The sequence below is a fragment of the Aspergillus fumigatus genome, chromosome 2, assembly GCF_000002655.1.
Source record: "Aspergillus fumigatus Af293 chromosome 2, whole genome shotgun sequence".
Lineage (NCBI taxonomy): Eukaryota > Fungi > Ascomycota > Eurotiomycetes > Eurotiales > Aspergillaceae > Aspergillus > Aspergillus fumigatus.
The window spans coordinates 2,637,672-2,649,448 of NC_007195.1; the positions used below are offsets into that span (position 1 = coordinate 2,637,672).

Consider the following 11,777-nt stretch of genomic DNA (forward strand, 5'->3'; position numbering starts at 1 on the left):
TCGGTCGATCTATGGCGTGCTCAATCACACTTGCTCTGGCTGACTTCGCAGCTATGATGTAGCCTAGAGACACAGGAATGAACATAATTCTCTCTGAGAAAGGTGTCGCTGATTCTCCTGGTGGAGATGACGCTTGATTGCCAAAATTTCTCCTTTTGCTTACTGTCCGTTTCAGCTCGGGCGCTGCGTAGAAGGTTCTCTCTGCATGATGCGCAGGATGTCATCAGAGAGTCGAAACCTTTGGTGCGAACTGCACCATCAACTGCACCGCATTGGATCAGATCCATATTAATCAGTCTATCTACAGAAGTAAATTGGGTATCGTCATAAGCACAAAGACGCCGTAGAACCACAAATCGAACCACCCCATCGAATTCTGTCGTGACCAGGCTCACGCCAAACCCGCTGAGATTGAAGCATATCATGATCAGATTTCCTTTGGCACGTAGCCTTCAATGGAGCCTCCTTTGTCATCGCCTGGCCGCATTTGGGGGGGCGTGACGTGTTGCGAAAGACCCTCGTTCTCTCTAATTGCTATATCCACTCTGCCGGCTTGAAGAGCTGGATTTGCGTCTCCACGTTCCATGGCAAGCTCACGAAAGCGAGCGGCATCAAGGGATATGCCCGAGATGGCGTTGGCAAGATCATTCGGCCCTTCAGTCCCTTCCATGTTGAGGCCTTCCAGTTGACCAGTGACTTCTTTCAAGGTGGCTGAACTGCTCATCTTGCTCTTTCCTTTCCGTGCCCTTGCTCTGTCTTCTTCGAGTAATACGAGCTCCTTGGCGTGTCTCCCATCCCGGCGCTCCCATGCAGGTTCCTCTGCCAACTGCACCCGTATATACATCGCTCGTTCGGCGCATTCATCCGAACACCACATTTCGAGCTTCTCTTTCGGGACAATATTCATCTCGCGGCCACGACCCCCGGGACCACTACCCTTAGCGCCCCATGTGATTCTGAACTTGCCTTTAGTGTCCTCTTTGCGGTGCTCGTGGGGACATAAACCATATCCACAAAGGCCCTCGATGTTTCGCTCAAGAATCAAATTATCGTAATCGGCAGGTTGGAAGGGAACAAGGGCTGCTTTGAAAGCTCGAGCGTCTTCAGCAGACGGAGCGGCCGGGTCCACTGTCAGCGAAGAAGGAAAATTGACAAGCTCGAGGATACGGTCCAGAATTAGAGCTTCTGTATCTTTCTGTGCCTGAATCTGGTGAGCATGATGCATGGCGATTGCGAGATGCCGTGGATCGACGTTTGGCCTGTTCGTAGGTTGGCCCTTTTGCTGCTCAAGCGCCTTGGACTTGGGTGGCGCACGACGTGCATTGTTAGGCTTTTGTAATGCTGCTGTTGAGGAGGCTGCATGCGCAGTTGGAAGAGAAGTTTTGAGAATAGGTTTATTAGCCGGCATGATGAGCTTAAAACCTGGATTACCTCAGCAGCAACACTATCGTTGTGCTCAGTAGAGAGAATGAAAAGCAAAGTAAAAGAGGCTGATACAGTAGTGATGTTTTGTCAGGCCGGCCCGAGGCAACCCCGGATTCGATGAAAGCGCTTACTGATCCAGCAGTGGGATGATGTAGGTGAGATTCAATGAAAGCAAGCACCAAAGGATGATACAGTTGGAAATTTGAGTACTTAAAGTAGGAGACTTTTGGTCGAGTGTATCTTTTTAAATAATAGCCACCGTTCTGTAAAAAGTGAAGTAGAAGTCAGCAATGTTATTAGGTAGCCACTGATCGCCCGTGGTGGAGCACCCTGTCCCGCCTGGCAGTGACGACCACCACTCGCTGCTTTGAGCCTACTGCCACCTCCGTGATTCCCCTCGATGTCTCCTCTTCGTCTTCTCTAAACTACTCGTCCCGTTATTCTCTACGTCCTCATTAAATCACACAGCATTGTGTCTCGTCTAAGATCAGTGCCCCTTGTATAGTGAGTGACTTTATTCAGTCATCTGTCTCAGGGTGCTCGCTTTCCTTAGGGGGATATACTCTGACGTACATATTGTGGATTGATCAGGCTGACAGATTACTCTCTTTGCATCCAGCATACATTCCTTCATTCGCAAAGTGCATTTTCATATGATCGACTACATAAAGATCGTCCAGGAAGGCCTCTCTTAATATCATATAGAGCTCCTTTCTCCGCGCCTCCTTTGTGGCCCACCCGCAGCGTTTCCACCTTACTATTTCGTGTCAATTAGCCTGATATTTCGACTACAAACAATCCCTTCCCAACAGAGTTCGGCTTGCCAGATGTCCAGCCCGCCGTTCACGGTCAAATCGGTCTTCGAGTATACTTCGGACCATGATGATGACCTTAATTTCTCAATCGGCCAAATCATAACCGTTACTGCCGAGGAAGATGCGGAGTGGTACTATGGCGAGTACACGAATGACTCGGGGGTCAAGGTAGAAGGCATCTTCCCGAAGAATTTCGTGGAGAGGTATGAACCTCCTGCCCCCCCGCGGCCGACACGCCCTAGCAGACCAAAGAAAGAAGCCAATGCTGCCACTCCATCCGAACCTGCTGCTGCGGAAACTCATGTAGAACGCCTTCCCTCTCCGGGACCAGCACCGGAGAGCGCCCCTTCGCTCGAACAGGAACCTGTCCTCGAACCGCCCAGATCACCTCCGATTGCTGTGCAAGCGCCGGCATTTGAGGCCTCTTCCCCGCCACAGCCAGTCGAAGCTCAAGCTCCAATTCCGGCGGCCCCGCCCACCGCTCCCTCGGAGTCAAGTGAGCCGAAAGAGCTAGCCACCAAATCGGCATCTAAACCAGCACCTCCCCCGGTCGCAGAGAAACCTAGTGGGTCATCATTTAAGGACCGGATCGCGGCTTTCAACAAACCTGCTGCGCCGCCTATCGCGCCTTACAAGCCAGGGGGCTTCGGCGGCCAGAATCCGACCTCATTCATCAAAAAACCGTTTGTTGCGCCACCCCCAAGCAAGAATTTCTATGTGCCTCCGCCCAGAGAGCCGCCTCCAAAGATCTATCGGCGGGAGGAGGATATGGAAGTACAGCAGCGTGCTATGCGCGAGCCTCCGGTTTCTGAAAGCAGACCTGCAACCACCGAGGCGACTGAAGAAGGGGCGGAAGACCAGCCCAAGCCAACCAGCTTAAAAGAGAGAATCGCTCTTTTGCAGAAGCAGCAATTGGAGCAAGCGGCTCGCCATGCTGAAGCAGCTCAGAAGAAGGAGAAAGCTAAGAGGGCCCCTAAGCAGCGTATTGAATCTCAGGAGGACCGCATCGCTGTGGAAGAACAGGAGCAGGAAGGCTCTGGTGCAGCTCCATCGGCGAGGGATCACAGTGTCGAGACCGTGAAGCCTGGCCCTCTGCCTGAGGGACAGTTAGAGACGCCTCCGCCTGGACCAGAGGCGGCCAGTGATGCTAACGACGCTGACTACTCCGCTGCCGCTGATACTGAAGATGCGGAAGAGACTTCGACAAGCAAGGAAGACCTTGAAGATCGTTCTGGGGCCGATACTCATCAGGCACCGAAGCCTGAGAAAAAGGAGGCTAACGACAAGCTTGAACAGGACGAGGGAAATGAGAGTGATGAAGAAGAGGACGAGGAAGAGGAAGAGATCGACCCCGAAATCAAGCGTAGGATGGAGCTCAGGGAAAGGATGGCCAAGATGAGCGGTGGTATGGGTATGATGGGGTTCTTTGGTCCTCCTGGTGGGATGCCTGTTCCGGGCGCTGGGCCTCGCAAACCAAAGGCCGCTGCGGAGACAGAGAAAAAGACGGAAGACTCAGATCGGGCTGCTAGAACAACTGCTCCACCAGTCCCCGTGATGGCGCTGCCGGGAATGAACGCCGTTAGGCCAACAGCAGCTTCTCCAAGCGTAGAGAAGGAAGAGGATGTGCCTCAATCTGCTTCAGTTACCGAACAGCATCCTCCTCAGGATATTCCTGATGTAGAAGACGTCGTGAAGGAGGATTCTTCTCATCGGGTTCCTGATGAGACGCCTGCCGCACCTCAGGGTATGCATCCTTGTTTCTCCAACGGACAATGATCGCAGTCAACTTTGGACCATCACTTACATCCTATAGAGCGTCCAGTACCCCCGCCTCCCCCGAGAGAAACACGGCCGGCCCCGCCTCCAATTCCTCAGGACCGGCCGCTCTCTCCGCCGGCTGTTCCAGGTGGTGAGTTTAATGATTATGTCTCCCTATATCTTCAGTCAGGCAGCGCTGACGTCTAGGAGATTCTCGACCTGTCCCTCCTCCGCCGAAGACTGAGACTTCTGCTGATCTCGGTGAAGAATCGGACGACGAACTTTCTGTACGTGCGAAGGATCTCTCATTGAATGCCACCGAAGCAGAGCAGGAACCTCCTGCAGCTGCTCAGTCGGTTTCAGCTCCTCCCCTTCCCGACCATCTCGATTCGCGACGCTCCTCAACCTACGAACCTACTTCTCCGAAGTCTCCTGCTCTCCCCTCGGAGAAGAGAATGAGTCGCCCGCCTCCGCCGATCCCAACAAATCCACCGATGTCACCACAGTTCCAGGGCAGGGCTCCTCCGCCACCTCCTGGCAACATCCGCCGTAGATCAACAGCGGATAGCAGAACAAGCGCGGTCTCGCAACCTCGCCAAGCTGGTGAAGATCTTGAGGGAGAAGTCACCGAGTATGATGGGGATTACGATACGGATATCGCGTCTGGAGCCAGATTCAAAGATGCCTTGAAATCTCATGGCCGCGATTCTAGCGTTGACGAAGGTACTATTACCGATGACCATTCTCTTCAGTCTCCACGAAGCCCTCAAGAGACGCGCCTTCCTCCTCCACCACCTCCTTCTGCGCCCAGAGCCGTTCCCCCGCCGCCACCCATTCAGCCGCCAAGGAGCAGCGGAGGCGCTTCTCTTGAGTCTCCTAGAGGGCCACCACCGCCGCCTCCTCACAGAGAGCTGTCATTTGGAAGGGAAGAAGATTATGATCCGTATCGCTATTCTGCCCCTCAGCATGGTGTGCCCGCACCGAGAGTGCCACCCGTGCCTCTTGGCCGCCCAGAGTCACCCACGGTGGCTCCTTCGCAGGCTGCTGAACATGATTCCGAGGACATGTACGACGCGTCTCCCGCCGTTCAAAGCGCCTCGGGGAGATCAGCAGCTCCGCCTCTGGAAAAGAGATCTTCTTTTGCGCCTCCGCCTCCCACTCTGCCGCCTAGTGCGCCACCTCCGTCAGCGCCACGAAGTAATCGTGCATCTTTAGACATTCCTAGAGGCCAGCCTAATCTGCGGAGATCTATGGATGCATCTCGTCCATCCATAGATCAAGGCTTCATTGCTATGGATGTGGATCTGGCGGAAGGCTCTCTCTGGTGGACGCAGCCTAATATCCCCCCACCTGTTTTCCAAAATCGCAAGGATGTTCTTTTTGAAGTGGAGGAATCGACGTCCACTAAGCGGAGCGGAAAGACCACGATTTCCAAAGATGTCTATGTCCTGTTCATGGACTATTCACAAACCGTGATCACAGTGGCATATGACGCCCGAAATCCTTCGGATGTGTCCTTGGAGCAGCGGCACGAACCTCCACCGCTGCAGCCGCGCCAGGACCAGCTTGAGAAGGCGCATGCGCAATTTGGTACACGTATCTCGGATGCTGTGAACACTATTCAGAATACAACGGTCTCAGATGGTACTCCGTTTGGCTTGGTCCAGCATCTGCTTAGTCCATTGAAAGATGCACTCCTCCCTGTCGGTACACGCGCCTATGGTGCTTTGGTTTACGCGAATTTGGCCAATGCATCTGTGCAACAGAACGACGAGATCCGAGCTGGAGATATTGTCACTTTCCGCAACGCGCGGTTTCAAGGCCACCGAGGCACGATGCATCAGAAATACAATGCTGAAGTCGGTAAGCCGGATCATGTCGGTATTGTCGTTGACTGGGATGGTACCAAGAAAAAGATCCGCGCATGGGAACAAGGCAGAGAAAGCAAGAAGGTGAAGGTGGAGAGCTTCAAGCTCAATGATTTGCGAAGTGGAGAATGCAAGGTGTGGCGAGTTATGCCTCGAAGCTGGGTAGGCTGGGAGAGTTGAGAATGCCTGGCCATGACCCTACGTTAGTTGCAAGAGCATTCTCCCTGAGATTTATGGGCACCCATCAAAGAGGGATGTTGTATGTGTTACGTGTAAGGGAGGAGATATGATCTCTGTCTGTCCTTGCCTTGTCTATCGTCCTTTAATATTTTGCAAGAGATCTACGACAGCGCGGGCGGTTCTGCAGATACGTAAGCTTTCAAGTCGATTCGGGTACATGTTTAATTTTCTTTCATGTACATGGATGGCAGGGAGCTGCTTCGTTAGTTGCCTGCAGTTATCAGGTCCCTTCACCAACCATTTGATCACTTTCAAGCCATTTATTTTCTGCTTCCATGTATCTACTAATGCTATGTCTCAAACTGCCTATGAAGTGTTTTCAATGACCGCCTATCACTGCATAGTACTCATTAAAATTAATATATCATAGTGACTAACATAGTAAAGCACAGGTTGTCCATCGGCCTGGTTTTGCCGCAGATTTTTGCCAGTGCTGATGCCTAAAATTAAAGGCACCAATGATAGTGGCAACCTGATTCCCGTCGTTTCCTGATTAGGCATTCAGCCCAACTCCGATTTCCTTATCTTCAAGCAGTTCACTAACTCTTCCCCGCAACCATCGCAGCGTCACGGCGTCATCACTGTCAAAATGGGTGGCGATCTGAATTTAAAGAAGTAAGTACCTACATTTCCACAGCCTCAACCATCCCTTTTGTATCACTCTTACTCACCAACATATCAGATCATGGCATCCGTCGCTGCTCCGCAATCAGGAGCGCGTGTGGGCGGAAGAGAAACGAGCCCTAGAGGAACGCAAACGCATCGAGCAACTCCGTCGTGAACGGGAAGAAGAGCGCCAGATCCAAGAACTACAGCGCTTGCAAGAAGCTTCGGGGAAAGGTCGCCAGCTGAACCGGGTCGATTGGATGTACCAGGCGCCATCGAGCGCAACAGGTCACTATGCTGAAGAGATGGAAGGATACCTATTGGGCAAGCGCCGTATTGATGGGATTCTGCTCAAAAATGATGAGAGCAAGAAGCTGGAGAAGGGGACTGATGTCGTGGGGGCTAATGCCGCCCCGCCACCTGTGAATAACCCCCGGGACACCATGGCGAAGGTCATGGCGGATCCGTTGCTCGAGATCAAGAAACGCGAGCAGGCTGCTTATGAGAATATGGTGAAGGAGTCGGTGAGACGGAGTCAGCATATCCGTGACAAGGATCGTGATAGGGATAGGGAACGCCGTCGTGACCGTGGTGACCGAGATCGGAGTCGCGATCGGGATCGCAGCCATAGACGTTCGAGACATGAAGATGAGGATGCGCACCGTTCTCACCGCCATCGATCACATCGGCACAGGTCTCGGTCTCCCTTGTCGCCAGACCGGTCCGACAGGAAACGGGGGGATGATCGCGATTACAGAGACGAGAGAGATAGACGGGATGATCGCAGAGATGAGCACAGAGGCCATGATCGGAGGGATGATCGTCGGAGTGAGAGAGACCGCAGAGCGGATAGGGGCGACGAAGACCGACATTCCAGCAGATACAAGGACCGTGATGACCGATATGACCACTCCACGCGGCGACGATCATATGCAGATCGTTCGCCATCTCCTCGACGCGGCAATCACTACTATGATAGACGCCGAACAGAGGACAGGAGCGATGGATATCACAGAGACTCTCGAAACCATGATCGGCCAGAATTCTACCGAGGCAACGACAGGAAAGTTAACAAGGAACCCAGAGACTCGAATCTTAGGGAACGCAGCTCGAATACTAGAGATGAAGTTGCTGGTAACAAAGAAAAGGTTCTGGAAGAGGAACGCAAAAAGAAGCTGGCTGAGATGATGTCCAACGCAGACGAGTTGGAACAAAAGCGTCTTCAGCGCATTGCCGAGGTCACAGCTATGGAAGAAAAAGAGCGCGAAGCAGACGAAAAGCAGCGCTCTGAACGGGGCCGCTTTGTTGGTCAACTCCATCGTCAGCTCCAGGAAGATAGTCTGGACGATCGGATTCGACGCAGTCGAGGTGGCTTGGAGAGGATGGAGGATTAGGAACGCCATGCCATGTCTTGAACATTGTCATCACCCATGTTCTCTATTATTTCACAGGTTATTATGTAATGGGGCTTCTATCTGGCGTTCAATTTCGGCATGGGGCATTAAATTTAGTTTCAAGCAGCTGTTATACCCTGAGCTTTGCTCTCGTTGCGCAGTGGCTGGGAAAAAATTAAAGAAACGGTAATTTTTTTTTTTGGCATTGATTATTAGGCATCGATTCCTCCTCCACGCCAAAGTGTAGGGAAAAAATCCAATCGGGTTGTAGTAGCCACAGCGGAGCAGATATGAGAATGCCATAATTGGATTATACAGGTATCACAAAGGCCTGCGGCCGACAACGCTAGATTTAAGTATAAGTAAACATTTCCTACAGAAGAATCGAAAAAAGATCTATCCTACATTACAATAATAGCAACTCGCCTGTCGCGGCCCCGCCAGCCAGCTGAGGCTGGTACACTTGCTGCTGGTTCTGGTTCACTACGTATTGAGTCTGTGAGGCTCCTCCGCCGCCAGAACCGCCATCTTCTCGACCACCCAGGTCGAGTGCCGCCATCTGCTGGCTTCCGACGTTGTTGAAGTACATGTCTGCGGCGCTCACAGCCGCATTCATGCTGCTTGCACCGGTACCAGAACCGTTCGTCGGTGATGCATTGGCCGCAACGCCTGAATCCGGCCCCGTACCTGTGAGGAATTGCCAAGCACCACTTCCGTTCTCGTCTTGAGGTTTCTGCAGGGCAGGGCTGTACTGCAATCGTCGGGTCCGCGCAGAGCGGAAAACTTGCTGGACGGGTTTGAGGTACACAGTTGCCAGCGTGCCGACGTTCAAGCAGAGTTCTTCCAGGGTCCGCGAATCCAGCTTCTCGCTTTCCGCGCTAATGGGTGGTTTCTGGCCCATCACGACCTGCTTCGCGGCAGCTGGGTCGGTCGACAGCAGGCGCCAGTACATGTATCCTCTATCCCTGAGATCCGGGTCGTCTGTTTCTTCTGTGCACCATTTTAGGACTTGAGGTACGAGCTGTTGACCCTTGGTAGGGCGTTGGATGAACAGCTTGACGGTGGCCGTCAAGAGGGCAAGTTGCACTTCAACCGTCTCGTCGTGGAAAGTGGCCAGGTAATCCTGGAGCAGTCCGTCCGAGTTCTCAATGCGGTCTGCATATTGCCCGATAATCCAGATGATGGCTGCCTTTGCCTCTGGTTCATCCAATTCGTCGATATTCTGAATGACATTGCTGATAATGCTTTCGTACTGGTTGGGATACTTGCGAAAGATATTCCGAATGACCACAGTCGCCTCTTGTACAATATAAGGGATCTTAGCGTTAACCAACTCCAAGAGGGTGTCGATGCACTGCCGTGCTGCAGATTCAATTTTGATGGCCAGTTTACCGATGGCACGAACGGCTTTTCGGACGAAATGAACGTCGATCTCAGTTGCATATCTTTATACCGAATTAGTCAAATGGACATATGGCTGGGAAGCATTGTACTCACTCTCGCAACTCTGCTAGCACGATTCCGATGTTCTCCTTCGTGGTCAGCATAAATATTAACTCGAGTTTGGTCACTTTGACATAAATCGGGTCATTGTAGTTGCAGAAAAAGACACGGATGTCGTTCCGTAGAACCTCGGGTCTTTTTTGTAAAATGAGAATGGCATTTCGGAGAGCCAAGTACTGAACTTCTGGAGGTTTCGACAGCAGAGTAACAAGAGGTGGTGAGAGCTTCTTCGACAAAGAAGTGATGTGCCTTTCGTCGGCTATGTAGTTCATTAGATAGAGGATGACACGGATCGACGTGAGGACAACGGAGGAATTGGAGTGCGAAAGGCGAGGCGCTACACGCTCTGCGAGCAAGAGTGCTTCTGCTGTGTCCTGAGGCACATATGACATCAAAGCATCAAGGATGTAAGTTTGCCCCCATCTAACTGATTTTTAGCAAAGCGGACAAAGCATAGGGAAGGACCAACGGCAGATCGTCTTACTCTGAACAGTCTGGTAGGATAGAAACAAGCTTTGAGGCGCTTGCATAGTCAATCGTCAGTGATATTGATTCACTTCGTCCCCAGATATCTGTCAAAGAAGCAAGAACACTCGACACGACAGTTGGATTCTCATCCTTGAGCATTCGATTGAGCCGATCGATGAGATCCGATCCCTCAACCATCTTCTTATCGTGCTCGTACAGCTTCGAAACACAAAAAGCTGCAGTTTTTCGAACATAGGGATCAATGTCCCCCATCAATCGTTTAAGAGGCTGGACTGTTGCTTCGACGAACTCGCGAACGTGCACATACGAGATAGTTCGCAGAGCCAACGCGCGCACAAGCGGGTTCGAGTCGTCCATATCCTGAGACGCAATGTTAGCTCATGAATAGGAGCATTATGGTCGTCCATACATCTACCAATATGGGCAGCGCCTTCAAGGCGACATCGGGCTTCATCCTTGAGTAGTTGACCAGGAAGAGAAAGCACCTATTGAGCAGAGTTAGTCGTCTGTTCGTGCCTGCGCGTTGTATCCATTATCCTCGCTAGGGACGTACATCTTCTTTATCTCCAGGCTGGGCAAGTTCATACAACCGATCACATCGGGAAATAAGGCGACCATGTCATTGTTGCTCATAGTCATATTCGCAACGATCTTCTTGAGGGCGATTTTCTTGGCCGAGAAATTCTTGTCCTTTTTGCCGCCGCTATTGAGCTCCTGGCGCAGCTCCGCGACTTTGCCCTGTGAAGATTGAGAGAATGGTGAGCCATAGCTGGTTGCATAAGGAAGCACGGCGATGAACATAGAGGGGAAAGTGATTTCGAATCATATAAGTAGATAATCGATCTGATGAAAGCAAGTATACAACGGCAGGTGGGCTTCTGGAAGAATATAAGGGACAAGAATGCCAGCAAGCTTCGTCATTAGACGACCCTCTAAGACAAGACTCGACGTGAGGGGGGAAGCGAGGGGAAGATAAGGCAATACGTCAATGGAGTGCTTGGTCGCACTTCCATTACCTGAGTAGGTCCGATGACCACCAAACAAAGCATATTAACGTACCCTAGCGAACAGCTTCGCATCACCCCCACTGGAACTCATGGTGTGTGTGGCTTTGCGGACGGGCAAATAGAGTCTCCTTAGCTGCTCCTTTCAAGCCTGCGAAACGGTTCCGTGTGAGAATCGAACTCGGCTTCGATTGCGGATTCACATGAATCTTGCCAAGGGGCGATTTAGAAAAACGGATGATCGTTCCGGACGGCCGTGCTATTTCCTTCAGCTGCTCTGCTCCTTCAACACCTCCATGCCTTTGGGAACCGTCGTGGTGCTCAAGTCGATTTCACAAAGTGTCTGTATGGCAGACGCTCAAGTCTTTGCTGGATCAAAGACCGGGGTTCGGTGGAATATCGCGCCGTCCAGGATATAAAGTAATAGACACAAAGACTCAAAATAGGAGAATGAAATTATAGGTGCCAGATGTCATTGTGGTTTAAACGTTCTGGATGCGTCGAACGGTTTAAGGAATCAGGAGTGGATCGGCAGCCGCCAGCTCCGCGTGCTTGTGGGGAGTTTTGACCACCGATTAGATCAGCTCCGACGTGACCATCATCTGCATCATTTGCAATCTTGCTCCAACTCGCCGACCACTCACAATTTCGTCTGCGAAACAACAGTGCTGTCCG

General features: G+C 51.8%; 4 protein-coding genes across 4 annotated transcripts; 2 read left to right on the forward strand and 2 right to left on the reverse strand.

Annotated features, from left to right (window-relative positions):
• Positions 1 to 39: 39 nt before the first annotated feature.
• Positions 40 to 1,758, reverse strand: AFUA_2G10310 (Rtr1/RPAP2 family protein phosphatase). Its single transcript, XM_750271.2, has one exon. The coding sequence runs from the start codon at positions 1,406 to 1,408 to the stop codon at positions 428 to 430; it is 981 nt and encodes a 326-aa protein (XP_755364.1). The 5' UTR covers positions 1,409 to 1,758; the 3' UTR covers positions 40 to 427.
• A 27-nt stretch (positions 1,759 to 1,785) lies between these two features.
• On the forward strand, positions 1,786 to 6,433 carry AFUA_2G10320 (SH3 domain protein). The gene is made up of 4 exons (XM_750272.2): positions 1,786 to 1,929; positions 2,045 to 3,984; positions 4,054 to 4,149; positions 4,209 to 6,433. Exons 2-4 carry the CDS (start codon positions 2,253 to 2,255, stop codon positions 6,044 to 6,046), a joined length of 3,666 nt encoding a protein of 1,221 aa, XP_755365.1. The 5' UTR covers positions 1,786 to 1,929; positions 2,045 to 2,252; the 3' UTR covers positions 6,047 to 6,433.
• A 190-nt stretch (positions 6,434 to 6,623) lies between these two features.
• Positions 6,624 to 8,311, forward strand: cwc25 (U2-type spliceosomal complex subunit CWC25). Its single transcript, XM_750273.2, has 2 exons — positions 6,624 to 6,721; positions 6,789 to 8,311. Exons 1-2 carry the CDS (start codon positions 6,696 to 6,698, stop codon positions 8,104 to 8,106), a joined length of 1,344 nt encoding a protein of 447 aa, XP_755366.1. The 5' UTR covers positions 6,624 to 6,695; the 3' UTR covers positions 8,107 to 8,311.
• A 54-nt stretch (positions 8,312 to 8,365) lies between these two features.
• Positions 8,366 to 11,641, reverse strand: AFUA_2G10340 (putative AP-2 adaptor complex subunit beta). Its single transcript, XM_750274.2, has 6 exons — positions 11,158 to 11,641; positions 10,652 to 10,836; positions 10,508 to 10,583; positions 10,094 to 10,458; positions 9,604 to 10,032; positions 8,366 to 9,551 (listed from the first exon to the last, which is right to left on the reverse strand). The coding sequence occupies exons 1-6, from the start codon at positions 11,194 to 11,196 to the stop codon at positions 8,513 to 8,515; spliced, it is 2,133 nt and encodes a 710-aa protein (XP_755367.2). The 5' UTR covers positions 11,197 to 11,641; the 3' UTR covers positions 8,366 to 8,512.
• Between the last annotated feature and the right edge of the window lie 136 nt (positions 11,642 to 11,777).

Bases quoted from the DNA above. Each gene is read 5' to 3' on its own strand.
- AFUA_2G10310 (XM_750271.2), bottom strand. From the start codon at position 1,408: ATGCCGGCTAATAAACCTATTCTCAAAACTTCTCTTCCAACTGCGCAT.
- AFUA_2G10320 (XM_750272.2), top strand. From the start codon at position 2,253: ATGTCCAGCCCGCCGTTCACGGTCAAATCGGTCTTCGAGTATACTTCG. The intron at 3,985-4,053 runs GTATGCATCCTT...TACATCCTATAG, and splicing joins GACGCCTGCCGCACCTCAGG to AGCGTCCAGTACCCCCGCCT. The intron at 4,150-4,208 runs GTGAGTTTAATG...GACGTCTAGGAG, and splicing joins TCCGCCGGCTGTTCCAGGTG to ATTCTCGACCTGTCCCTCCT.
- cwc25 (XM_750273.2), top strand. From the start codon at position 6,696: ATGGGTGGCGATCTGAATTTAAAGAA. The intron at 6,722-6,788 runs GTAAGTACCTAC...CCAACATATCAG, and splicing joins GGCGATCTGAATTTAAAGAA to ATCATGGCATCCGTCGCTGC.
- AFUA_2G10340 (XM_750274.2), bottom strand. From the start codon at position 11,196: ATGAGTTCCAGTGGGGGTGATGCGAAGCTGTTCGCTAGG. The intron at 10,584-10,651 runs GTACGTCCCTAG...TCTGCTCAATAG, and splicing joins AGCCTGGAGATAAAGAAGAT to GTGCTTTCTCTTCCTGGTCA. The intron at 10,459-10,507 runs GTATGGACGACC...ATTGCGTCTCAG, and splicing joins CGCTGCCCATATTGGTAGAT to GATATGGACGACTCGAACCC.